This window comes from Diadema antillarum, unplaced genomic scaffold (genome assembly GCF_040938485.1).
Source record: "Diadema antillarum isolate AM-2024a unplaced genomic scaffold, OU_Dant_1.0 seq00000927_RagTag, whole genome shotgun sequence".
Classification (NCBI taxonomy): domain Eukaryota; kingdom Metazoa; phylum Echinodermata; class Echinoidea; order Diadematoida; family Diadematidae; genus Diadema; species Diadema antillarum.
In genome coordinates this window covers 1,079,007-1,106,871 of record NW_027271778.1, presented here as the reverse complement: position 1 = coordinate 1,106,871, position 27,865 = coordinate 1,079,007, and the positions used below count along the sequence as shown (strand labels likewise).

Sequence of the window (27,865 nt, the reverse complement as noted above, 5' to 3'; positions counted from 1 at the left end):
AATGATGCACTCTTTCAAATTATGCAATTTTAAAAAATGGTCAAAAATACCCCTAAATCTCTTTTTCGTGGGTGGGTGAAAAATGTAGCTTACAGTTATGGTGCTGACGTGCAAGGTTGTAACATATTATATCACTGAATCAGTATGATACTTTATTACTTGTATTTTCATAATTTTGTATACACCAAAAAGTATGTGATAACATGGCAAATTTGATTTAATTAACACGTCGTAGTCAGAACGCAAGTGGTGCTTTCATCGTGACTTGTGTGACATTGAATTGAATGTTTTGTGCGTCTGTGTGTGGTGTTGTTAGATAATTGATGAGTGTCTTGGGAGTGTATGACAAGGGGCAAGCCCAAACAAAAGATGTTGGGATGAGTGTGTCTCGACTTGAAACGCTCAATATAATAATCATATACTGCTGCATAACGAAACAATGTTTAACAATGTATCTCTTGAGTGCAACGGAATTGTCATTCATCGTGGACAAAGTATTTTTGTTTGTTTGTTCGTTTGTTTGTTTATTTGTTTGTTTACATGAAAATGGTGTACTTTCAATCAGGACTGTCATACCTGGGGATTAGTGTGGATATTATGCATTTCCATTCTCCGTTCTTGTGATGGCGTGTGATATGTTCCACACATATTGACAGAAACTAAGAGATTCAATTCCCTTTTCATATCTAATCCTGCAAGATCTTCCTTTCACCTTAATCGCATGGTGGTAAAACTCTCTCTCTCTCTCTCTGTGCCATCCCTCCCTCCCTTCCTTTCTCATTCTTCCATCCTTTCATCTCTCTGTATTTTTCTCAGCTTTCATCCTTGTTCCTTCTTTTTGAAGCTTTCCCTTATTCTCCCTCCACGATGCACCCCTGCTACTGGCCCTCCTCCTCCCCCTTGTCCTCGTCTGCATGCTCTGTAGGAGTTTCAGGAGGTGGTGGTGAGATGGCTATGGTGGGCACGGTCCCGGTTTCCTCTGGCTTCAGAGTGGCAGGAGGAGTTGGCGAGATCACCCGATCCCGTCCCTGCAGAGAAGGAGAGAAAAAGGAATATTTTTATTATTTTTGAAAATGAAGAAACAAATAGTTGCTTTACCCCTTAGTTGTTTTCATATATTTCACAACATCGCCACCTTGCCGGAACTAACTGTTAATATTATGCTTACTGGCACAAAGACCATACCGTATTTTCTTGCTTTAGGGACGGGGCCGATCCCCTCGACGAGATCGAATGCCTTTGGAGACGACCAGCGGCCGTGGGACTCGACAATCGTTGTCTCGCCGGCTCGCTGTTCCGCCTGGTTCTCTGGGAAGTCGATTCGCCTGGTTGCCTGGACTGTTCTGCCAGGTCCGCCTTACTGCCTCTAGTGTTAGCAAACACCGACTTCACGTCTCGGGAACGACGTCGACCCGAAGGCAGGGCAGTCTGAGTCGGCAGCAACTTGGCCGCGTCCTTAATGAGACCGCCCATGCTTCCCCGCCGAGTCGACACCAGGTTGTGCTGCTCCAGTCGAAGCAGGTTCGAGAGAATGTCGCCTTTTTGCTAACAAGATCACCAAAAAAAGAAAGAAAGAATAAATTCAATAATAGTATACGGCAATATTAAATAGCAACTTGTAGATGGTCTACCAGCGATCATGACTTTTCAAATATCATAACTCCATAAATTCAGACAAACCGACAAAGCAGACACTTCAATTCAATAGTTCATTCATTTCCATCAAAGAAAAAAAAAAACATGATTCAAAGCGGTACAAGTTGTCGATTTGACTTTCAGTCACCTGATAAGGACAGTTCATCGAACACAATGTAAAGTATATGCACGAATGATATTACAACAACAACAAAAAAGAAACAATGCGCACTTTGTCATGTAACAACAAAAAATAATCATAATGACGAAAAAGAGTGTTCCACTAAAAAGCCAAGCTTGTAGCCAAGCTTGACACTTGCAGCCAAGCTTGACACTTGCGGATACCTTTGGCACTCCTCAACCCATTATTGTACAGGGTCGTGAACGCTTTGGTATTACAAGGATTATTCTGTCGGTCTATGTGTCGCAGATCTGTATACTTCCATTTGAGACACAGAAGAACAAACGCAAATAAAGAAGAGCCTAAGAGAAGATGGGGGGGGGGGGAGGCATTTCATGAAGCTTTTGGTCTGACAAACGGTTAAAAGCTACTGAAATCCTTGAGAGCAAATTTGTCCAACCAAGGAGCTTCAGAAGCGCCTTGATGAAATGCCCCCCCCCCCCCTGCAGGACGGAGGTGACGATAATCCGAACAGAAGAAATAAAAAAACGTAGAGGAGGAAGGGGTGCAGAAATGAAGCAAAACAAACAAACAAACAAACAAACAAATAATACATACTGCAAAGTTCTTGAGGACAAGGGAGGTATCGGGGATCTTGCTGGCCAGTTCCTGGGAAGGCATTTCTTCGACCTCTCCGTAGTCTTCATTCAATTCCCAGATGAGCTGAAAGATCTGAGAGCATGGACAGATAGGTGGACAAATTCGGCTCGTCGGCGTGTCACAGTCATGTTTGGAAGGCCAACACTTATACTTATACGAAGTGAATAGGGGTCCCAAAATACATTAAGTCATCTTGTGCAATTAAGTTAAAGGAGACCTCCGGATGATTTTAAGATTTTACATTTGAACAACTATAAATTAAGTTATACTGAGGACAGAGTTTCAGAATTTGTGATAATTGGGATGAAGAATAAGAATATTTTCGAAATTTATAACAATTTTGCAATGAAAAAGAATGATGACATGGCAGGGTCACCATAAGAATGCATGAGTTGGGGCTCAAGGAAGCAGAACAAAAGAAGAAGGCATGCATAGATTATACACAGGTGAACTTGCAAGCAAGCGGTATTGTAACGGAATTACACTGCTCTGAAATATGTGAGCCTCTATGTCATCATCCCTGTTCAGTGTAGTTTGTCTAAGGTTTTTTTTTAAAGTATTGTTTCTCTGCTCAAGAACCACAATAAATTCTACAAATCTATACATGGAGCTGTTGATTTATGTACTACATGACGTGAAATTATGAAGATCGTCTGGAATGGCCCTTTAACTTAAAGGATCGTACAATTTTGATTGAGACCAAATTTTAGGTTTCTAACATTTTTGGGTGAGATAATGAGAAACCTCTTATGAAATATGAAAGAGCATGTAATTCTATGAGAAATTCAACGTTTGTTTGATGAAAATTGGTTTTGAAATGGCTGAGATATCCAAAAAAGAGCGATTCTAATAAAGTGTGGGACCCACACTTTATTACGATCGCTTTGATTTACTTTGTTTATGGATGTTTCGGTTATTCCAAACCCGATTTTCATCAAATAAACTTTGAATTCATCTTAAAATGGTATGCTCTGTACTATATCAGAAGTGTTTTCTTGGTATTTCGCAAAAAGGTAAAAGCCCAATTCTCATCTCCACCAATACTGTACCATCCCTTTAACTTTGATAATGATCATGACGATGAATTGCATCAGTCGACCAAGAACTGGGTACTGAATCGATACTAAAGAGTTTATATCCACGCTGTTCTGGCGACATTATGCAGTATAGTACTTGTAGCTCTCTGTAGATCATTGTAAATGTTGCTTGTTGTGCTGTGATCCATTATCTTTTTCATGCGTTGTCTGCTTCAAGAAGTGAACCATTGCACGGTTTTACAATACCATCAATGTCAGATTGAATTTTAACTGTTCCAGTGCTGAAGTCAGTTTTTTTCCCTCCCTCTCTCCCATTCGGTGATATATTACTATCGTATTATAAAATAAGATATGCGCCGTTAAAGGAATCAATGAGTTTATTCTTGTCCCAGTTAAGATCACACCTTGTCCAAATCTTCTTTGATCGTCCTGTATTCCGCTAAATTCTCCTCCAGCGCCGCCACAATTACGATGTAATTCTGGAACTTTTCAGTTGTCAGGTTTTCGAAGTCCTGTCACCACAACCACCGGCAAGAACAAAAGACACGATATCCTTATTTAACTTTATGCAGAAAGTTTAACGAGTTAGTTTTAAGAATATCCAACATTTTTTTTTTTCTGGCAATGTTTAATTGTATACCCTGCAATGTAAAAACTAGCCAATGTGTTCGTTATTGAGTACTTACACAATTCATACATTAAAAAAAAATATAAACGCATAATATATAAACGCATACACACACACACACACACACACACACACACACACGCACATATACAAATGTATGTATATATATAGGCATATATACATGGATATCGCGTTGTCTGGTATAAAGATAAATATAAAAACAGGGTTATAGATGTGCGTCGCTACTGTTATTCCAAATTGCCACATCTGGTTCATGTTTTAAAATAATTACTATTGTCACTCAATCTCTAATGTAAAAATACTGGTGAAAATCGTCTCCAGAAAGCATAAGTATAATCATGCCTCGTAATTCCCTGTATATCACTGATTTTATCTCAATACCGGTTGTATTAGCGTTTTAAGTGAATCGAGCCAGTAATGAGTAGTCATATATCATGTAAGTTATTTTGACATTTCCAAATATCACTTTCATGTTTGTTTTCCAGTCTGCAATAAATGACAGCCCACCAACAATTTCATGATCGCTCGTACTCAAACTAAAGTCAAAGTCAAACTAATAAATTCCAAATTAAACTAACCTATTTAACATTACAGGTCTGTACATCAACTACAAAGCAACAGGATGATTTTTTTTTTTGCTCGTCATCCTCAATTTCAATGTATTTATTTTTTCTTTTAGTTCAGTTTATGTCATTTAATCATGGCAATTTACTTCATCAAAGCTGTTGCTCTGCCAATCCGTTTTTCACCGTATACTGTGCGACTTTCACTAGCTGCAGACGGATCGCGTCACTTACCCCAAAGTAGAGTGGTTTTTGAGTTGACATGTCCGTCTTCATTGTGACGTCATCAATGGACTTGATGGGTAACTCCTTATTGTGGTCTTCACGAAACGAGGCAGTACATAGGGTATTTAATACGACAAAATTTCAACATTACGATCAAATCTAGGCATATTGGCTTTTGATGGCCTGGTCAGTCTATCAGATATACAACTTGATCTAACACAGTGAAAAGACTATAATCTAAAACAAGATAAATGCTTCCCTTTTTTATAAGATGTTCAATCTTTAACTTTGTCTTAAATATTATGATAGAAAAACGTTGCTTCTTTTCTTTTAAATTCTTAACACACCTTCTGTATTCACTTATTACACATTCCAAAAGATCAAGTGTATTCACTAATAACTATGATTCTATATCATATAAACTTCGCATATTCAGTTATGGCGACAATTGTTTGTAGCTGCCATTGTTTTTCTAAAAAAGTTATATATTGACATCTAAATAGTTGTTCTTCAGGTTTCTTTGTCATTGCTTGAGAGCATTAGAAACCCACAAGAAATTGTTTCAAATTTCCTGAGAACCGTCGATCTCCTCTGGTCTTACCAATCTCGTCGTCGTTGCTAGGGGCCTTGGTGCTAAGAATGTCTTCTCTCATCTTGTTCTCATGCTTCACCTCCTTAATGGCTTTGTCCTGTGAGTCATCGTAGATGAAGCAGTCAAAAGTCAGGCACATTATGATTATTATGTTATTCAAGTCGCTCTAAGCTGTTGTATTGCGCAGTCTTCTTCTTACTACAATTTTCCAGTCTAAAGTCTCCAATACGTTTCTAGTCCTAAGAAATCTCAGAAAATTAATTGACGCAAATTCAGAGAACTAAATAGATTCGCAAATTTTTACAAAAACAGGGAGCGCGTACATTTATCATCACATAATAATGAGCTGATGATGAGGATGAGTCCTTACCAGATTGGTGACGACAACAGCCACGACCAGGTTTGCGAAGACGAAGGCGCCGATGACAATAGCGATGATGAAGTAGATACCAGCGATCAGGTAGTGGGGCGAATTCTGGCGTGCGGGTATATTAAATCATGATAAGCAAGAAACACAAAAATGATGTGGAAGGTAGATTGACAAGCATGTATGTGGAAATGATAATGGACGCATAGTCACTCGATTTCTTGAAGATTTCAAAGTTTGTAACTTAGACATCTTTGACCGTATCAGTTCAATTACCCCCCGAGGACAAACCCCCGGCTAAATACTGGTTAGTGAAAAGGTTAGAGTAAAGGTTAGGGTTAGGGTTAGGATTACTAGGTTTAGTGTTAAAGTTTGGGCTAGGTTTGGGATTAGGTTCAGGATTAGGGTTAAGGTAAGGGAAAGGGTCTGGGGTAATTGTCCAGGGGGTAATTGCCCTAGACCCATCTTTGACTACGGACCAAAGAACATTTTTACGTAGGCAGAACAATGCCAACTTACTCATTGGCATTCACCAATGCCTTTAAAGAATAATTCATACAAAACACGTAAAAAGGCTAACAGGTATCTGATCAAATAGTCAATCAAATCCCGAATGTATGGTATACATAAAGCATTCAAGCTTAGGAAAACGACTACTTCATCCTTTTAACTTCTACATTATTTTTTGCTTACTTTGAATTTATCAAACACTCCCATCCAACCATCTTGCGTCACACAGATGAACAGCGAGAACATGGCTGGAACAACAACAAAAAAAGTAAAGTGACATTAAGTGAATATCCAAAGGAGTGAATAATATCTATTTGTTCAGCAACTATAATAGTCGATTTGCATGTTACGACTACAATACTCCATGAGACATCGTTTACTGTGACTTACTTTGTAAACGTCATGCAAATGAAATAAGAACTCAGTCACTTTGACCAGAACGGAACAATTTGTGATCAGCTATACGGCGAAGTCAGAACAAGGATTTTTTTTTATTTCATTTAAATTATGCATCGTTTTCATTTATAAAAAAGAGAGAATTTAGACCTTCTGCCACTGATCCTTTGGAAAAAAATGACAAAATTGCCAATGTCCTCTGAGAATGAAGACAGCGACAAAAATCGTCTTGTGTGAGGAAATGCGAAGACATAATTTAAGGCATCTCTTTTAAGATTTGTCCTAGAAACCTAATCATAATTGGATCGTCGGGTGAAGTATGAATACACTTAGCACAATTATCTCTATAGCTATTACCGGATCGGAGATTGCCGAAGTACAGGGGGAAGTCCTCGCCGAAGAGAAAGACGCCGACAACGCTGAGGACGAGCATTAGGATTACGAGCAGGAGAGCGATGTTCGTCATGTCTGTTGCGGGAAAAAAAAGAAGGAAATTAGTAAAAAAAAAAAAAAAACCTTACCAGAATATGTCTTCAATGATACATATGTTACATCATGTACATACTGGCATTTCTTCGAGGATTGTTTGGTGTTGTTGAAAAGCTAAGTGTTATCAATCGACGCTCTTGTTTGTGGGGATGTTGCGTCATTCACATTGTCAGGTCAATCATAGAAGTGTGCGTACATACTGCGCTGTTATGTATAACCATGACTACTCATGAGGCCTGCATCTCTGCAATGCTTGTATGAGTGATGTGAGTATGCATGTTTATATGGAATGTGCATACACCTGTTTTTTATTTACATCTACAGAGGGCAGAGCGAATTTACGAAGGATGCAAATGCAAGAACATTGATTTTTCTGCATGTTTATTATACTTTTATACGCATTTTGGGATAATCGAAATGAATTACTAGTACATCAGATATTATGCGAGTGGTATCATTTTCTCTCTCACCGGGTATAGATTGGAAAATCGTCTGGACGACAACGGACAAGCCAGTCAGGGCGCTTACACTGCAAAAAAAGAAGAAGAAAGAAAGAAAATGTTTATTACTTTATTAACAAAATATTTAGGGAGAAAATCATCGATAACACGACTGACTTTTAAAGTCACTGAAATCAACTGTGGTCGTGCAACAATGAATTGCTAAAGGTATCATGCAAAAAAAAAACAACAACAACAAGCCCCCTCCATAAAGACAGATGCTGTGCGTGGCAGCAATTTGCTGGCTTTTTTAACGCTCTAAATGCTGGCAAGTAAACTTTCGTAGAATAAGACTGCAAAATATCTAGCGAGGTTATTTGGAAGAGTTTATCATGCTGAGATGTAACCACTTTAATCTCAGCTTGCCAACAAGTTGTCATAGACACGAGAGAGCGTGGGCTGACAGAAAAAAAAAAATGATGTCCCGTTCAGCATCCTAGTCAGACATTAGTTTTACAGTCATCACTTTGGGTGCAAGGATATTAACAACGACGAACACAAACGCATCACATTTTGCCAAATTTATCGTTTGAGTTGAGCAGCGTATATAAGAACGCGGCGATTTATCTGTCAATGCCATGCCGCAAAGGGATAAAAATCGATATCAGTATCTGAGATTTTTGTCAAAATGAGTGCCAACGAACCTGCGCAACCCTCTGAAAGCCCTGAGAACCCGGAGGATTCTCAAAATACGACTGCTTCCCAGGAACGTCAGAGCTGGAGGAAAGAGTGGAAGAAATCGATCATGAATGACTTGTGATCGAATGGACTGGAAATGGATCAACGAGAGAACTTATGATCGCTTGATGTAGAATCATCTTCGCGGTTTCATCGAAATCGATGGTAGGCTCTCATTTTTGACCCTATAACTGATGGGATCTTCAACGTAGGACAACAATTTGAAGGGGGAGGGGTTACAAGTTGAAGATGGCAATTGAAAAATGGCATTCCATAATTACTCTTTGTAAAAAAATCGTTTCTTCTACTACAGTTAATGACGTTAGGTATGATTATCCACCAGTAAAATTCTACGTTGTAACAAAATTGTCACGTACCTCCGCTTAAAAAAAAATGAGCTTTTTATTTTCATTTGTTTTTATTTTATGGAGTAGATAAATGGAAGATGATTTCATGACAGAAACCGGATTAAATGTGTGTTTTGTTTTGTTTTTTATAGTGATTAGGAAAGATGTTAGAACTCAGAAGAAAAAAAAAATGGCGAAGGGGCATAGAAAATGGGACACACAAAAACCTCAACATGGAGGGAGCAGTCAACGGTATATAGAGTGAAAACGACGGAGGAAAGGGTTAGGTGAGCGGGAAGGAGGAGGGTGCGGACCTGGGCCAAGCAGGAGAGTGAGGATGATGAAAAAGTCGAGAATGTTCCAGCCGATTCTCCAGTAGATGACGAATCCGTTGTACCACTTGAGGAAGAGCTCGCAGACGAAGATGCTGAGGACGGTGTAGTCGAAGATAAAGAAGAGCCAGGCGTACTGCTGCGACTGTGATTGTATCAGAAGCAATTAAATATTTAACCCTTTGCTTATACAAACCACTTAAACTTCACAAAATCTCTCATCAATGAGTGGCGTGCAAAGACAAAGCGACTGTCAATGGTTAGATTAAACAATGTGGAGATTCGGTTGAGAATTGAAATTATATACCACAAGTCTAGAAAAGAATTGCTTTGAAAAGTTAAGTCGTAGTGACTCACTGTGAATACTGATTGAACATGCTTATATTTGTTAAATAATCAAGACAATAGTAATTCAACTAACTTTTGAATACCTTGTCACCGGCTGTGGATCTGGGCGGGGAGTTGGGGGGGGGGGGGGGGGCATGGGAGAGGTTTGGCTGTCGATGATCCATTAGCAAAAACTCTAAACGCACAGATATATACGTATACCGAACTACACATTTGCATACCCGTTATGACACCGCAAAACATCGCATCATTAAAATGAAGTTATGCAGTTTTCGTACTTTTATTTCTAACACCATCTAACCAAGAATTGCCAGTCCGTCACTGTAGGTATATATTCTTATCTGATAACAATAAACCCTAGTCTTTGTCAATATCATTGCGTTTTTTCCTCTCAACACCGATTATCCCGTAACTTCAATCAGTCATCACTATCATTGGCATTAATCAATGTCTTTCTCCTTCTGGTTCTCCAAAATGCCTTCTCTAAATATACCACGCATGCATGCTCACCCATTCCTTCTTGGTCTGCAGGCCGATGAGGATGGCGTTGACCACGATCACGCCCATGATCATACCTCGGAACCAGACGCTGTCCACCATCCGGCCAACGAGCTCCTAGATGAGATCAAGAAGATGAAGAAGAAGTCCGGATGCTGATCACTGATCTCTCTGCAGCATGTCGGTAATGATCACTACTCACTTTGATCGAAACTAGGTAGGCAAGTTAGATACCAATCTATACACGAGCAATATGGATACTAGCATGTAAGTTTGTAACTATATACGCCATCCTTATTTTTAACAATTTTTTCATTTCATATAGGCCTACAAAACATAATCAAATGCGTCTACGTCAGAACATCTTCTTTCATATTTCAATTTATAACTTATGGCTGATGATAGAGCAGAAGTTCTTGCATACTTATTTCTATGTACATCGCTGGATCCTTTGCGAGCAGTGCACGGCCCTTACCTGTGAAACGACCTCCTCAACGCGCTCGTCGTCGACATCGACAATCTCATTGAAATCTTCTTCAACCTCGTCGTTTTCAAAAAGGTCGCAGAGAGAAGCACCCCGCTGAACCTATATATACAATCCAAATGAGCACACATTATGATATGAGCGACTATGATAAGTGAAAGCAATTTGTTGCTTTTGTAATTTGTAATTTGTAATTTGTAAGAAGATTTGTGAGTCCATGCAGTGGAGTTTTCTCTTCCTCCTCTTTGCATAATTATGATAATCATCACATGTATCCCATTGTCTCATTAGTATTCATATTGGTTTCGTGTTTCTCCATTCCGCATAATGTGCTCACGGAGAGTCCCGCCCCTAGTCTTCACTAGCCATCATTTCGAGATAAATATTTCCTTTTCTCTTTCAGTTCCCCCATTTTTGTTATGATATTTTATTTGTCTCTGTGATTCATTTTTAATGTGTTGCATTATGCTTTATGTAACTTTTGCTTTTGTCTCTTGTTTTGTCAGATATTGTAATAATTGTGCAAATATTGAGCATAATTTACACTCCAGATTTACAAAATTTTTTACACTATCATGCTGAAACTCTTGAATATCATTCAATTGTACCTTTGGCATATATTTTGCTTCCTTGATAGTGTATTTTGTAACTGGAAAATATGAACAAAATGGAAATAAACTCAGATCAGTTCAACTTTGTAATTACAATAAAACAAAACAGACCGATTTCTGGAGAAAAATATAGCATTGCCAAGAAAAATTCGTCCCTGGGTGGGCTTGAACCACCAACCTTTCGGTTAACAGCCGAACGCGCTAACCGATTGCGCCACAGAGACCACGGGCAAGCCTTGCAGTGATTTGCATTAAATTCTATTCGATCGACCCATCATAACCGGGCTCACATTAGTAATCAAATCGTGGATCATTAAAGTGACATGTTTAAACTTGTTTAGAAGTGGAATACCAAACCAAAAGCAAACAGCTGAATGTATTTAAAGGTCGTATTGGGGTACGCATCATCTTCATATTTCATCATAACAACTTTGCTTCAAAGGTCTTGGTTTACATAGTCATTATTTCAGTCTAATTGACTTTGACCATGCATGATAGTTATAATATCATTGGATTGGACTGGATTGGACTTTGGATTTCGACATAGGAATCAGTAAAACAAGTTGATTTTTACACCGCATGATCTCCTGCTTGAAGTTCTCTCCGAAATACTTTCCATGACAATCAATGAAGCTCCAACAGCAGTTATTTGTTATCGGAGAAATGAGACAAAGTAATTCTTAAAGAAGATATGGAACATTCAGAACCCTAACCGGTCATTAATTTGGTTCTGTACAAATCCTTTGGCTTCGAAGTTCATGAAATTGAAGGATAAAAAAGATTGTCCTGTCTTCAGCTTACAATCGAAATGCAGGCCTACATTTCGCCTTCTGATTAATTACTTTAAACAAAAATGAAAAGATAAAATTCTACCGTCCCTGGGTGGGCTTGAACCACCAACCTTTCGGTTAACAGCCGAACGCGCTAACCGATTGCGCCACAGAGACCACGGGCAAGCCTTGCAGTGATTTGCATTAAATTCTATTCGATCGACCCATCATAACCGGGCGCTCACATTAGTAATCAAATCGTGGATCATTAAAGTGACATGTTTAAACTTGTTTAGAAGTGGAATGCCAAACCAAAAGCAAACAGCTGAATGTTGTTAAAGGTTGTATTGGGGTACGCATCAGTTATTATTTCATAGTAAAAACTTTGCTTCAAAGGTCTTGGTTTACATAATCATTATTTCAGTCTAATTGACTTTGACCATGCATGATAATTATAATATCATTGGATTGGACTGGATTGGACTTTGGATTTCGACATAAGAATCAGTAAAACAAGTTGATTTTTACACCGCATGATCTACTGCTTGAAGTTCTCTCCGAAATACTTTAAATAACAATCAATGAAGCTTCAACAACAGCTGATATTGTTATCGGAGAAATGAGACAAGGTAATTCTTAAAGAAGAAATGGAACATTCAGAACGCTAACCGGTCATTAATTTGGTTCTGTACAAATCCTTTGGCTTCGAAATTCATGAAATTGAAGAATTGAAAAAAAGAAAAATTGTCCTGTCTTCAGCTTACAATCGTTATGTACCTACATTTCGCCTTCTGATTAATTACTTTAAACGAAAATGAAAAGATAAAATTCTACCGTCCCTTGGTGGGCTTGAACCACCAACCTTTCGGTTAACAGCCGAACGCGCTAACCGATTGCGCCACAGAGACCACGGGCAGTTCTTGCAGTGATTTGCAATAAATTCTATTCGATCAACCCGTCTAATAACTGGGCTCATAATCAAATCATGGATCATTAAAGTGACACGTTTATAAATACTTGTTCAGAAACGGAATGCCAAACCAAAAGCATACAGCTGAATGTTTTTTTAAAGCCCAAATTGTGGTACGCATCATCGTCGTGTTTCATTATAACAACTATGATATTTGCTTAGTTCTTGGATTTCATAAGCATTATTTCAGTCTAATTGACTTGACCATGCATTTAGAATCAATTGGCAGCTCACTGGGTTGGGCTTAATTGGCAGCTGACTGGATTGGGCTAAATTGGATTTTTTGGATTTCGACATAGGAATCAATAAGGCAAGCTGATGATATACTGCTTGAAGTTCTCTCCAAAATACTTTTCATAACAATTAAAGAAGATTGAACAGCGGCAAACAGTTATCGGATAAGTGGCCCACAGTAATTCTCAAAGACGAAATGAAACATTCAGAACTCTACCCGGTTAGTAAAATACACGTCATTACTTCGGTTTGATATTCTGCACACACACAACCCCCCCCCCCCCCCAAAAAAAAAAAAAAAAAAAAAAAAAAAAAACACACACACAAACAAACAAAAAAAAAACAAAAAAACAAAAACAACAACAAAAAAACAACAACTTTGGTTTAGAAATACAAGAAACTCAAGGATAAAAATACCATGCGTGTTGTCTTTAGCTAACTGTCAGAATGTACCAATATTTCGTCTTCTGATTACTAGTAGTTACGGGATGAAAATATGAAAAGATAAAATTCTACCGTAATGATTCGTTATTTCCAAGGTTTGCCTCAAGCATTTTGTGTGATAGAGGAGAGTATGATGATGACTGGTAATCCTATCTCCATTTCATTACATAATGTTCCCATACAGTCGTAGCATAGCACCATTACAAATCATAGTTGAAGCGGTTGTAGAGTACATCACTACACTTGATCTAATGTAGTGACTATACAACCTAATGATATACTACCCTTTATATAGTTGGTTCATCATGTCACTGCATTTGACACATATCCCAACAAAATAGGTTACATACACACAACTCTTATTACACATTCTTATCATTTTGTAATAGTAACACTTGAACGGGGACATACAACAGGCGTTAGCTGCAGATCCACGAACCACTCCAGAAGGAACAATATCACATGTCTGTAACAGTAGCTACTGTAGACACTCCTTTATGTCTTCGTCTTGATTTCAGTCCGCTTATTTACTATGTAGGCTCTAGTTATCACTGATTAAACGAACGCGATATCTAAAACAGATTACATGTACGTTTAAGACTGTCATGACTATCTTTACTCACCGCACTAAGGTCAAAGGTGAATAGCCGGGGAGTTTCATCTCTGAAAAATCAAGCAAAGAAACTCGATGTTCCATAACTTTATAGATAAAAATTCATTAGAAACACAGAGCAACAGGTCGGTGAAATAGATAACTTTATTGTTAGCTAATATTCTGTATCCGTTGCTGCAGACGTTTTGTCCATTATTCATCTTCGTTTGTCATTTCACTAAAAGGGGAAACATCAAAACTGAAAATAGACTAAACTTTACGAATGGACAGTTATCACATGAGTGACTAGATCTATACAACCGCGTGAAAATGTCATGATAATCAAAATTATCTCAGAACCCTACAGGGCCCATAGAGATGTTGCATTGCATGAAATAAAAAGTGACAAACAGGTATATATATTGATGGCTCCTTCCCGTATTCAGTAACCCAGTATAAAAAAAAAAGGCATCGTGATTGATACATATGCTATTTTAATATTCAACTCACTCTTCCTCTTTCTTCTTTTTCTTTTGTGATCCCAGTGTATTTGCCAGCTTGACCTTCAACCCGAGCTGTAGAAATAAAAAATAGCAAGACGGGTTAGGTTGACGAGATATACAATAACCCTATCTGAAAAAATAAATAAATGAATGAATGAATAAATAGATAAATAAATAAATAAATAATGATAAATGAATGAATGAATAAATAAACAAATAAATAAATACAAATATATATGGTTGGGTGTTCATAATACCGGACACCTAACGTTTTTCTATCAATAGAAACGTGAAAAATCTCACAATTTGCCTGAAATTTTACTCACGTGTGGAGAAAATACTCCGGATTCACAAGCGCGCACTGAAAATGCGATCTGAGGTACGCGCTCTTAGATGGCGGCTTCGAACGCGTGGGGTGTCATTTTTTTCCGCACTCAGTTGCCCTGCTCATTTCAACCGGCCACCCTGACAATACGTATAAAGGGCACTTAAATGCGTTTTTTCGACAGGCCGCTGTTTTTTTTCTAGCCGTCATTTTTTCCCCAATAATATTTGAATATATTTAGAATCCTTCGATATTACTTTTGAAGGACTGTTTGATGAATTTGACTTGATTTACATTAGGAAACTTTTCATCGTAATTGAAATAAATTAACGTTAGGTGAGTCGGTTTGTTTTTTCACATTCATTTCTCGTTTCTGCATCCAGTACGGTCGTAGCGCGCGGGCGACAAAATGTTTATGTCATGTGTATGTGTACGTACGTGTAACGTGTGTGCACGATCGTACAAGCGGCGGTGACAATTTTGCGGTCAAAATCGTCAAATTTATTACGGAAGGATACTCTACATCTAACAACGAGTCAGCAAAGGTAGGCCACTGCCGGCCTAGTTATATGTAGTTACACGATAAACCTTATTCGATTTTGCTAAATTTCGGTAATTTAGAGGGAATACTTAGTTGTTTTCGCCACATTTTACTCGGTAGCGTAGCCCAGTGAAGAATCGAACACCGTTGCGCGTAGTCCATGCGTACATTTTCTTTCTGTACGCGCAATGCCATTATAATGCGCGGTCGGTCGTTATGGACCCGGTCGGTGGGTTGAACACCTACCATACATGAAAATAGTATGGAGGTGTATCCTATTACCGAACGATTTTTGTTTTATTGCTCCAAACGGGCAACATTATGCAATAATTCAGCCAGAAATATCCTTATAGATAAGTGAAATGCTGATGACTTTAGCTGTAACGAAAATACTTGAAAAATAAGCCAACTTCTAGAAAAAATCCGTATTTCAAATAACCCTTCCACAAAAGTTGTCTCTTTTTACCGACGCAAATCGTATTGTATTACCGAACGTGCGCCCTCTGTATGGAGAAAATTGTACATTGTATTTTCGGTCAATGTTTATTAACGCAGGACAACGAACATCGAAATTTTAGCAATTATTACGTAAATTTGAGGTAAATTACGTTTTGTTTTGTTTTCTGCTGCAGTTTAGCAATTTTCGGCACTGGCTTCCCCTGTGAGATAACAGCGCGTAGTGCAATGAATGCGTATTCGAGTTGTTGTACGCGCTCCATTGACAAAGCACGCGTTCGGTAATAGGATACCGTTCGGTAATAGGATACCTGACTATATGTCCTTTGGATTGGGTATGCAGTTTATAATGCGGGCACTATAGATCTACAACAAACGTACAGTACTAAAAACTAACCCCTTTTTTCTATGTCAAGTAGACAGCTTCTATCTCCGTTGTGACGTAGAATCTAGACTAGCCTGATCTTTCTAAATCATTTGCTAAACTGCCAACTAAGCTTCATCATCATGTTTGCCGCCAAAATCCATCACAGCCCTACATCCAAATCTCACTTCCAATTTAAATACCTTCTTGAATGCCGCTCCCGCATTCTCCACTTGTTTGGAGGTTCTCCGCACCCATCCCATGGGCCTTGAGAGCACGGTATTACCGGCGGGCTCCTCCCCGCCCTCCTCACTCATGGTGATGTGTCGTGGTCGAGCGGGCTCTCGGGAGGAGGATGAAGAGGAAGAGTGGGAGACAGATAATGATCACCAAGGTAACGAACAGAGGGAGAAAGACGAGGAGACTCAGAGAGATGATGTGCAGGAAAATGTTGTCAAGAGTTGCCAGGATACTCCACCTCCAAGGGTGAATGAAAGTTATACGAGCAAATTACGATCAATGTAGTTGATGAAGCTTTGTATTGTAGATTTGACAATGAATGCCCTGTATGTAGAGATATACACAGTATAGAAATTGGTATCAGTCGTTTTGGAATTAATTAGATTAGGAACAATGGACACTGCGCATGTGCGCGAGATTGAGATACGTGATTGGATGACCGACGCGAGTACTTCTATGCGCGCTTGACACGGCGCAGACTTGCGCACAAAAGCCACAACAATATGCGCGCACCAGACCCTAGCATCTCTCACACCAGCCGCGATCGACAAGGGGGTAGGCCGCATGTGTGTCGATGTTGTTCGGTATCTCAGCCTATCTGGGAAGTAAGCTTCTCTATAAGCAGAGGGAAAGAAGGATCGAGAGAATTTGAAAATTTATTTCCTTCTAGTCTCAGCGAAACACAATAACCATGCACAGAGCATACCAACCAATCACGCCGGCAAACAACAAGCTGCTGAAGAAAAGATGGGATGAGAGACGGTTCGACAGGCATCGGATGAAAGTGCAGAACGGTCAGTTTAAAACGTTTTGGTAAAATAATTTTAAGTACAGTTAAATCACTTATTTTCAATGTGCACATTTAATCGAGAAAGCCACACGCCAAATCTTTGAGAGCATAAAACTCTACTTTTTGTCTTTTGGCAATTTCATTTCATTTCATTTCATTTTTGCGCGTCCTGTCAAAATCCTGGGCCCTGTTTTATAAATGTAATGATTGATTATATAGTTGATTTTTATCATAAGTCTATGGCAGCCTGTGTGTTAAGGAAATTTATAATCGATTATATCTTTTGATAAAACGGGGCCCAGATGGGGGCCCCCCAGATGTGTTTAAGCGAAATGAAACCTGTTGTAACTACTCCAACTCCTTGGATCTACGGATACAAAGATGAGTTATAGTTCGCTTCATATACCGTAATAACACTTGTATACATAATAGATCTAGATGTCTACATCTGTTCATCTAGGTGGCAAGAGTCTGCGGTGGCTACTTATTCATTTCTGATGTTGAACCCATGCTATTCACCAAAGTGAGGCCCACCTCTGGTTACGTTAGTACAGAACTATACTTTCCTACTTGATGGTAATGATTTACGTTCATTTCTGGGTGCAGCCAAACCCGTAATTGACGACAAGCCCCCGAAGACCTACATGCATCTCCACCTCAAGCTGAAGAAGATGCAGATGGAGGAGGAGCGGCTGACCATCATCGAGAGAGACAACCGCATCCTCCTCGAGAAGATGTGTCACATTATGCTGACCACTGGCAGCGTGGACAACAAGAACTACTATGACAGCAAGAGGTATATGTCCAGACTACACTATAGCTGTACTCAAACTTTCCTTCTTTTCCACCACCTCGTGTATAGTCGTACTTAGCTAGTTGGGGTGCGTGTCCAGTGACTTTTAAAAAAAACCCCAAAACATTAAAATTACACAATAAAATTGTATGTTTGGCTAAAAGCAATGCTCCTCTGTTAACGAAGCAGGATGCTCTGCATCTCCTGCTTGAGGTTTGCAGAAGTGGTGGTGACTATATTTCTTCTGGCATGCATGCAGGGTGTTCCATCTAACATGATAGCATCTGGGAAGAAGGATCTCTTTTGATAGACAAGAGTCCGTGCGAAAAGCTATCTGGAATATATTGCCGGGTGTTTTCACGGATTAATGTTACTACCGGGATCTGGTTGACGATTCGTTGCATCTTCGGTGCATCGTCAGCCCTGCGTTACTGTAAAAGTTGGTCATTGAGTTTGCTCAGCTATTATTACTATAACATTATTCTCTAACGTTTATTTCTTGCGATTAAGAGGTATAGGTATAGCTGTATCATAATGTATCGTCATCAATGTATACTTGAAATGTTGTTTGTTTCCTTTTCAGTCTGAACCGCATGGCTCGTCAGCGCGAGCTGCTTCGCGTGACACACGAAAACCAGGCTATCATGAGAAGAATCCTGTCCAAGCAGGCTACGTACAGCCGTCACCAGTGGGAGGATGAATGGAAGGTGCTATTATCATGTAAACCCTGTCTTATTTTCCCTCTTCGTTGCTATCGGAAATCATCTCATCCCCGCTTTATGAATTATCACTAACATGGAAAAAATACAACGCCTATACAGTGGCGTTTATTTAGTGTTTGAAAGAATCCCAGTGTGGGTATCCTTTGGACAAGTTTGACATCCGTTTCTTTCTTTCTTTCTTTTCATTCACATTATCATCATTATTGTTCTTTATTAAAGAGCAACATAAAACTATATTTTCCTATAAACAATAGAAAGTTTTCTTGTTTTCTCAAAACCTCACAACAAACATCCCCAAGCAAAAACGTTATGGAAACGGGAAGGATAATCAGAATGTAATGTTACACTTGATCAGTTTTTGTTTGATTACAGTTTTCTTTTTTAAAATCCTGCTAATTTGATATAAAGACAAGCTTGAATATAGATAAGACAGCTCAATATCAACATCGCACTTGTTTTTTTCAATTTTTCGACGTATATTTAACATTTTCCGTGGGCAACATTGATCACCGATTAAAGCTGATACTATGTAATCCATTTTACAGATAAACATGGTGTATTTAAAAAGAATGTGTCAACTTTACTTTCACATTTTGTTTCATGTTCGCTCATTGATGTAGACTGTTGACAACGCATTTATATTATTGTGTTTTGTTCATATTTAGCTTAACAAGATGTACATGAAAAACATCGCAAAATACCCACAGTGGTACGAGAGTGCGTACGACCAGTGGAACAAAAAACACACGTTGAGGCGTAGCACACACAGTCGCAAGGAAGGCGCAGATCACGAGGCACCGGAAAACAGCGCGTGAGTAGAATTGTGAGGTATAATTGTGTTGTCTGAAGGTCTTTGATATTTGTCACTTGACTGGTAATTTAAAAGGAAAGTGCACAAAATGCAAACGATAAGCGAAAACTTAGTGGGAATTATATAGAGAAAGTATTTAACGCCGGTGAATCAACTATAAACGCGACAGGTGCGGCGCCTGCAAGTGTGGCTATTCACACCACGACTTTGGTGTCGCGTACTCGATGCTTACAACACTGTGTATAGAATGTGACTATTAAAGGAAATATCACCTCTGTGGAAAGAGAAATTACCCTCATTACCAGATCCGCTCAAGACCTACCAGTTCTGTTATGTTATGCAATACAAGCGGATAAAAAGGACTAGAGGATTTTTCATAGTCGAAAAAAATGTCGCCAAACCATAACCACAACAACTTGGTAGTCATAGCTTGTTTTGTATGTTATTCTTTTTAACAACTCAGTGGCGGATCCAGGGGGGAGCACATCGGGCCCCCCCCCCCTCCCCCACTTTATTTTTTTGTCACAATAAAAGAAATAAACAGAAAAATGGGGGCGCCCCCTTTAATTTTGTAAAGGCGCCCCCTCTTTACGGAATTCCTGGATCCGCCCCTGCAACTGTCAATGACTTTAAAATAATCATTACATATAAATATCACAACTAAAACACTGATCAAATCAGTGCTTATTTACGTCCATGTAGGGCAATTTATCAATCGGTTGTATAAAAACCTTTCGACGGAAGAATTTCATGAATTTGAATAATTACACAGTACCCACTGCATGCTATAAGGTTTAGAACTGGTGCATGCTGTCGGGCGGAAGCTCGGTGGTTATGGAGATGACGTCTGGTCCGGAGATCAGGAGGTACTTGTAGGTTCGAATCCTGCTCGAGTACGTACGCCCATGACATCTTTTATCACGGCTACTACTAAAACACTGATCAATTCAGTGCTTATTTACGTCGATGTTGGGCAATTTGTCTACCATATCAGTGGCATAATCATAGCATGCTTGGCATGCTTGCGGAATCTTCTCATACACTGGTAATGTTTTGTTCACTCCTAGAAAAGAAAAATATTTAAAATCACATAAAGAGATAAGTTAATTGATGTTCTGCGTTGGCTCCCATGATAGTTCATTTAAAAAATCAAAGTATAGGCAACAATCTCTATTAAGTTCTGTACAATGTATTCTTTTTTTTTTTAATATTGGCCTATACGTGAAGGCCCCCATGAATGCATAAGAAATCTTGCGGTGTTTAATTTGTGATATGATAAAAACCGTTGTATATGTGCCATTTCAATTTCCAAGTTTACGTACTTTCTTAAGCATTCTATTTACGTGTTGCTTTTCTCTCTATTTACTTATTTTTTGTCCTAATTCACAGGCGAGTTTCGTTAGCCAGAATGGAGAGCGCCAATCGAGCCGAGAAGCCGAGAAACCAGGAGCGGTCAGTGAGAAAGAAGTCCCGGGGAGGTCCCGCTAGATCACGGCGTAGATCGGACAACTCCAAGAATAAACCTAATGGATGCGGAGTCAGCTAGGACGTACAAAGACGTACAAGCAAATCATGAACAATAAAAGCACTATCTCCATGAATTTAGCAGTCCATGTTTGGCCTCACTAAGCACACTTATAAGTCTTTGTATGCCGGCTATGCTTCCTTTCACGTGACGAACTGTACCGTCCTAATTATGACGTAACTCAACGGAGTAGTTCACTCGATACAAACAAAACTGCGCTTAACTTTCCTTCTACAACACGCATAGCAGTCAAAAAGCATGATTTGCTACGGCAGTATGCACTGAGATTTCGCGTGCTGGAATAAAAAACGCCAATAAAGTCAACAAACTTGCATTGAACCAGTAAACTCATTTGTCATGCCCCTGCAGTAATTATGTGGTACGGGACACTAATAATTTGCGAACGTATAACATACTGCCGCATTTGCCATCAAACAAAACAATTTTTGTTGCGTGGATTGAATGGAATTAATGTATCGAGGTACAATTTCGCGTCACATAATTGTTACGCGTGTATTTTGGTAGACCGCGACACGGCTGTAGTGCATACACGTCGTGATCAAGGCAAAGGGATATTGTTCGGAGTGATAACGGGAAATAGCTCTAGCTAGAAAGTTTTCTCCTCGTCACAAATAACAAATTTACACCTACTAATAATATCTATTTATGGACGTCGAGAAGTGCTGAGTATATGATCTAAAGTAGGCAATTCATGTGTTGTATTCCTAGTTTGGGTTTTTTTTAACACTTTGCACCCCCCCCCCCCCCCATGCCCACTGGATCCATGGCTATGAAAAAGTTTACCTGAGGTTTTATTGACAAAACGCCACATTTATATATCACCAGGAAACACTTTTGTTCTAATAAATGAAAACTATTAATTTGCCTAATACATGTATCATCGCAAGCTACCAAAATCGTGGTTTTCGTGTTTCTTCCTTTCACCATACACATATCTTTCACTGCTTCAGACCAGTGACCCTGCGTGGTTGCATCTGCGTCCAGATATATGTTTGACCAAATACCTAAAAAAAAGTATTAAATACATGTAATAACTTAAAATGAATACCGGTCTCTCAATTAAAACTACATTAACTTAAATCATTATAGAATGATGAATAAAGAATCTATGAAAAAAAACCAAACAAAACAAACAAAACAAACAAACAAACATACAAACAAACAAACAAACAGGTAAGCCTGCCATATACAATCACATACAAAACTTCATTACTAGGGTGTCTAGGCAGGCAGAAGGTCAACATCCAAATAATGCTGCAACACACATTATTGTACTTACATTCATACTACTTGACATAAACACACACACTATGCAGGAAGATAAGTGTATTCCTAATAGCAGCTGTGATTGGCTAAACGCCATGAGGTGGAGAGTCGTGCAGCTTGCAGTCTGTGTAGACTGCAGAGATATGATATACAAGTACAAAAGTGTAGTGTACCTCCATGGTGTATTGTACTTGCGTTATAGGAGTTGTGGTTGTTGACCACATCCTGCCAGATCTTTGAATTTAACATCAACATCAATAATTACTTTTACCACTGTTACACATGTTTGCCTCCCTTACTCACTCCCTATGTCATGTCCCTTCTTCCCTCTCCTCCCTCTCTCTCTCTCTCTCTCTCTCGGGTCTTCTTTCTCCAAACAACGGTCCTTTCAAGAACTACATACACATTGGTGTTACTTCAAACATCTCTTCCTCATTTACATAACAATGCAATCTTTCTAAACAACAACCGAATGTTCCACAAAAATTATTGTAGTAGTTATGAAGCATGTATTTAATGTAAGACACAATAAAAAACAAAAAATATGTAAAGATATTTACAGAGATTGACATTTTCTTGAGAAACCAAAACATTGACACAAAGTTAAAAAACAAATGACGAAAATGACGACTGGACAACAGTGAAGGGATAATCCATTCACACAAGGTTCTAGGAAAGGACTTACATGTAGCCTACATTGTGCTTGTATTACTAGTACTGTACTCCACAATTCCTATTAATACACTTCATTGCAGGTGACTGCCGTCAACCTGTAGAAAACACAAAATATAGTACATTGCACAGTGGACTACTATGCCCCAACATATCATGACCCTATCTCCCCATTATATCATCACTTACAGCTGTAGAGTATAGCCTATCTGCCAGAGCCTCCATTAAGCTTTTCACTATTGCTGGTGATATTCCTTCACATGTGAAAATGAAATAGGATTTGATTGCAGTTTAACATGTCTATGAAAGCATATGGAAAACATCCCACAGCCACTAATAATTCAAAGCATTATTGTGACACAGCAATAAAACTCTACTTGGTATGCCAGGTTGGCCTCTGTAAGCTTTTGAACGTGTCATACACTGTACACATAAAAAAAAAAATAAACATACAATGTATCATTAACAGATTTTGAGTCCCCTCAATTTTTTTTTTTCACCAATGGCTGCCTCATCTCACCCCCCCCCCCCCCAAAAAAAAAAACAAACTTTAATATACATGTATATGTATTTTCCACAGTATGGCCTTTACTTTCCTAGCATTTTACATTGCTTGTGACATCAGAGAAACCCTGTTCAAGGAGAATTCAGCCAAAATAAAGGATAACTATTCAGAGGCTGTACCTTAGTTTCATACAGAATAGATAACTTATAACGCACCTTTTTTTTTCTGCAAATACTCAATGACTCTGCTGTAGACAGAGTGCTTTAGAATGGTGCGATACATAAAAACCAGTTCAAAATGCATTTCAAAAATTACAACTAGAAAAGCACTCTGAGAACGCAGACCTCCGCCAAGCACCTACTTTCCACCGATGATCTTGCCCTTCCCAAAGAGATTTTTCTCCTCTCCATCACTGAGGAAAACCTCTTTGGGCTCTTCCATAGAGATCAGTGATTTCCACACCCATAGGTATACATCCTGAAAATCGCCCGATTTCCCAATATAGAAGCTTTTGTTGTCATAAACCCTATGCTGCGCGACGCGCCTCGCCCTAGCAGAAACTAGAGCACGCACTTTAGTGCCCGTTTGAAAACCTCAAATATGCGCAGCTTGAACTCACAAATTCATTGACCTTACCTGTCAAAACATAAAAAATCCTTCATAAATTCCCCCAAAATTCTTGGATCACTACCAAAAGTTAATCGTTTGTTACTTGTGTCATTCTCAACATTTCCTGCACGTTTCATCCAAAGCCGTTCACTACTTTTTGAGTTATTTTGCACAGGGACAAACAAACAAACAAACAAACCAACAGTAACGAAAACATAACCTCCCCCTATTGGAGGAGGTAATAAATAGATTTCATCTTTGGAAGCATAAGGTGGTAACTAAAATGGAGGATAACTTCTACACAGCGAGTCGTTATCAAGGCTTTCAATGGAACATGCCAACAAAATTTCCTATTGAGTAATTAAACAACACAGTCAAAACTCTCTGGTAATTCATTTCATAGTGCAAAAATCTTCACTCATCTTCCCCTGATCTGAAATTTTCACTGATCTGAACTTGATTTTCCCCAATTTCATTAAAACCATTCTTACTACAGCCCTTTTAGGGTTAAGTATCAGATGGAGAGAAATCTTTAAACATCAATCACAGCTGATTCTTTTATTTTTTTTTTTAAATTTTGATGGTAAATGGAAGCTCACACAGCAGGGCAGGGGCAGGGAAGCGTGCAACTTTGCACACACAATGAGTCGATAAATAAAGTGCTTTCAATCTAAGAAGTAAGGAGAGCTTAGTAATTCAGTCAGCCAATGGAATGCATGATCCCCATCTTCACAAGTCAAAACTCCACAATTATGTGCGCACGCTGAATGAGGCCTCTACTATTCATGTGCAGTTTTTTTCCGTATTAATATTTTGTTTTTAGACAGAAGTCTTGAACAACTATGACATGGTACTTTATCACAGTTTATAGTCATATCACATTAGAAATGACTTTAGTAGAACACCAGCGAACGATCTGTGACATTCAGGTATACTGTATGATCATACTCTTTAAAGGCACATGGTCCCGGTGGTTTAGTTGAATGTGTACGAGGGCGCACGGCGCAAGTTTCCTATAGAGACCTATGCTATCAACTCCTCTTTAGCGCTTACGCTTTGACCCATTTCCCCGAGTGCGAAGAAGTCCGATTCACTGTAGTCAGTGGTTCAATCACAGTTCGGCTCATGATTCGGCTGAGGGGGATGACAGCTTTAGCAAACTTCTTGTGACGTCATACTAAGATGCACATATGCATGCACCCTGCCATTACTACAGACTGCGTGATGCGCAGAGAAGACAACGAAGGCAACGTTACCTAGCAACACCTATGCCCTTTACTCTTGATGACAGCTCAACTTCGGCAATCTTCGTATCAATGCTAACGGTGATCGGCAGTATCATCAACAGTGCCCTCTTACCCAACGGGACTATGCGCCTTTAAGAAAGCAAGAGCAACTTATACTACAATGTACCATGAAATATAACAGCTTTCAAGTACATTGTACATTGACCTTGTCTGAGTTTTGTCAATATGGCCATGGACGAAGTACATGTACAGTGAAGGACATGTTTACTTCCACAAAACTGAAGCATGTCTATGAATTATTTACAAAACACTAAATATACACACAATAATAGGTACAGTACTAATGAAATGTGATACTTGGAGCTAGAATTGGCAATTAAATCTATATTTTCCAGGTGAGCACATTACAGTCTGGATGATATACAATGTACACCCATGACTTGCAAGCTCAAGCACATGATTGGTAATGTGTGTTCAAATCAGACTTCTCCATCACTTATATACAACAGACACGTTTATATAAATATAACTACTGTATCACTGTTTGATGTTGTCATGGTCAGCTGTAAAACTACAATAAATAGCTTACCAAATGACTGAAATATTAGCCCATCAATCACTGAGAGAAAATAACTACTATCAATATGCCTACATATACATTGTACTGAAAGGTGTTTGAAGATATAAATACAATGTACCTCATCCTCACCCAAAAGTAACATTTGTACGTCTACCTCCTTCGCTAGAAATGGTAGTTCAAATTCCAACTTCCACTAAAATTGGCAGTAACTCATTCTGATTGATGACCAAAATTTGAATGTACATAGACTACCAGTAGCAAGTCCAATTTCGAGCATTAAGAGTCCATGTATAAAACCATTTTAAATCTAAAATCCCTCAAACCTTTTTTTTTTTTTTTTTTTTTTTTTGGGGGGGGGGGGGGGGGGCAAGTCATAGTACCTGGTACTGAGCATGTCAGATGTAGCTTTCCCAGAGATACAGCTTAGTCTCATGCAATGGTGCATGTTGAGACACCCTTGGAGATCTCTTCATCTAATATTCATCATAAAATAGATTATCAAGAATATATTTTGTGGATGAGACACACATACTTTGGCCTTAGAGGATATGATGCGAGTCTTGTTATTTCCTAATTAATTTCATCATTGCACCTGCTCATCAAGCTCTGTGCAAGTCATAAATCACACAAATTATGACATCTCCCAGTAACATGTATGCACACGCACAAACAAAAGCATGCACATGCATCACAAAGGTCGCTTTCTCTGAAACCAGGTTTGCACTCCATGATCCATTTTACCTAATTTGCTGGATGATTTGTAATCAAGTCAATATCTCTACATTTATACTGCTTAAACAGATTGTGAATCATTGAAAGTGACCTTCATGGTGTATAAAAAGTTGAGATAATCGTTAAAATGATCAGGTTACTCATTCCCTCTGTTATGCAAAGACCAATAACAGGACAGTGACAGCTAAAATATTGTTTTCCAAATCGAATTGATTGAAGGTAAATATCTCTGCTTGAGGTATACAACTGCATGCAATAAAGTCTGTAGAAAAGTGTATAAAATCCAATGAAAATAGGTGTTGCATGACTTACTATTTTACATAATATACATTAAAATGTATCAATGCTCTTGAATTCACCTTGATGTTATAAAGTTCTGCATAAATAAGAGTACAAATGACTGCAATTCAATGTATAGCTTCATAAAAATATTGAAAATCATGAGAACACATCAATTCAGTGAGAACAATGTTCTGTACTCGATAGTCTTCTCAACAGTACTGAAATTCACGTAAAATCAGCTTGGCTGATAGTCTCCAGCGCATGATATACTGTATACGCTATATATTTCGCGTGGGTTTTATTTTCGCGAATTTCACGAGTTGGGAGCTATTCGCGAAATTAACAACACGTGAAAATATTACCTTCCAAAATGAATCCCTTGCCTTGATGATATGAACATTTCAGTATACCGGTACCATGTCATGGCTTACCGAACAGACCATACCCTGGCTGAGCTTGTTTACGTACGGCACGTCCACGTCTATACACAGCCCAGTCGCTGTAAGTAGCATTCGCACAGCGTACAGTATTAACAGCGTCTGTGCTGGTCGGGCTAGCTAGCCCACATCTACTGAATACTGTAGAGCCAATCCATTATCGCAAGGGGTAGAAAACTTACTAGTACTACTCAGTACTCATAACCGAAGAACTTTCAGTATGTGGGTTGTCTAAATGTTATGTCATGATAATTATTTGTACAGATATTGTTCTTCTTATATTTCTTTTTCATTAAATTATATTTCAACGCATTTTCAAATACTAGTACACAGAATATAATTTTATCCCTTTTGATGACTGGAATACACCCAAGACACGAACTGGTCATGCG

General features: G+C 38.7%; 2 protein-coding genes and 3 non-coding genes across 5 annotated transcripts; 1 reads left to right on the top strand and 4 right to left on the bottom strand.

Annotated features, from left to right (window-relative positions):
• Positions 1–878: 878 nt before the first annotated feature.
• Positions 879–16,558, bottom strand: LOC139741390 (cation channel sperm-associated protein 4-like). Its single transcript, XM_071651973.1, has 17 exons — positions 16,445–16,558; positions 14,563–14,627; positions 14,084–14,123; positions 10,423–10,533; positions 9,960–10,064; positions 9,084–9,246; positions 8,389–8,461; positions 7,715–7,773; positions 7,113–7,223; positions 6,543–6,607; positions 5,853–5,957; positions 5,492–5,579; positions 4,900–4,985; positions 3,858–3,965; positions 2,375–2,488; positions 1,186–1,545; positions 879–1,028 (listed from the first exon to the last, which is right to left on the bottom strand). The coding sequence occupies exons 1-17, from the start codon at positions 16,556–16,558 to the stop codon at positions 879–881; spliced, it is 1,917 nt and encodes a 638-aa protein (XP_071508074.1).
• On the bottom strand, positions 11,193–11,266 carry Trnan-guu (transfer RNA asparagine (anticodon GUU)). Its single transcript has one exon. It is a non-coding gene; the product is annotated as a tRNA-Asn (tRNA).
• On the bottom strand, positions 11,916–11,989 carry Trnan-guu (transfer RNA asparagine (anticodon GUU)). Its single transcript has one exon. It is a non-coding gene; the product is annotated as a tRNA-Asn (tRNA).
• Positions 12,647–12,720, bottom strand: Trnan-guu (transfer RNA asparagine (anticodon GUU)). Its single transcript has one exon. It is a non-coding gene; the product is annotated as a tRNA-Asn (tRNA).
• Positions 16,559–17,172: 614 nt separating the features above from the next.
• LOC139741389 (sperm axonemal maintenance protein CFAP97D1-like) lies at positions 17,173–21,143 on the top strand. The gene is made up of 5 exons (XM_071651971.1): positions 17,173–17,275; positions 17,878–18,067; positions 18,648–18,771; positions 19,452–19,597; positions 20,987–21,143. Exons 1-5 carry the CDS (start codon positions 17,173–17,175, stop codon positions 21,141–21,143), a joined length of 720 nt encoding a protein of 239 aa, XP_071508072.1.
• Positions 21,144–27,865: the final 6,722 nt, after the last annotated feature.

What these genes read in the sequence shown, in the direction of transcription:
- LOC139741389 (XM_071651971.1), top strand. Translation starts at nt 17,173, where the DNA reads ATGCACAGAGCATACCAACCAATCACGCCGGCAAACAACAAGCTGCTG. An exon ending in TCGGATGAAAGTGCAGAACG is followed by an intron (nt 17,276 to 17,877) that starts GTCAGTTTAAAA and finishes TTCTGGGTGCAG; the next exon opens with CCAAACCCGTAATTGACGAC. An exon ending in AGTGGGAGGATGAATGGAAG is followed by an intron (nt 18,772 to 19,451) that starts GTGCTATTATCA and finishes GTTCATATTTAG; the next exon opens with CTTAACAAGATGTACATGAA.
- LOC139741390 (XM_071651973.1), bottom strand. Translation starts at nt 16,558, where the DNA reads ATGAGTGAGGAGGGCGGGGAGGAGCCCGCCGGTAATACCGTGCTCTCA. An exon ending in CACTCTCCTGCTTGGCCCAG is followed by an intron (nt 8,462 to 9,083) that starts GTCCGCACCCTC and finishes TCTTTCCTCCAG; the next exon opens with CTCTGACGTTCCTGGGAAGC. An exon ending in TCAAAGAAGATTTGGACAAG is followed by an intron (nt 2,489 to 3,857) that starts GTGTGATCTTAA and finishes CCATGCTCTCAG; the next exon opens with ATCTTTCAGCTCATCTGGGA.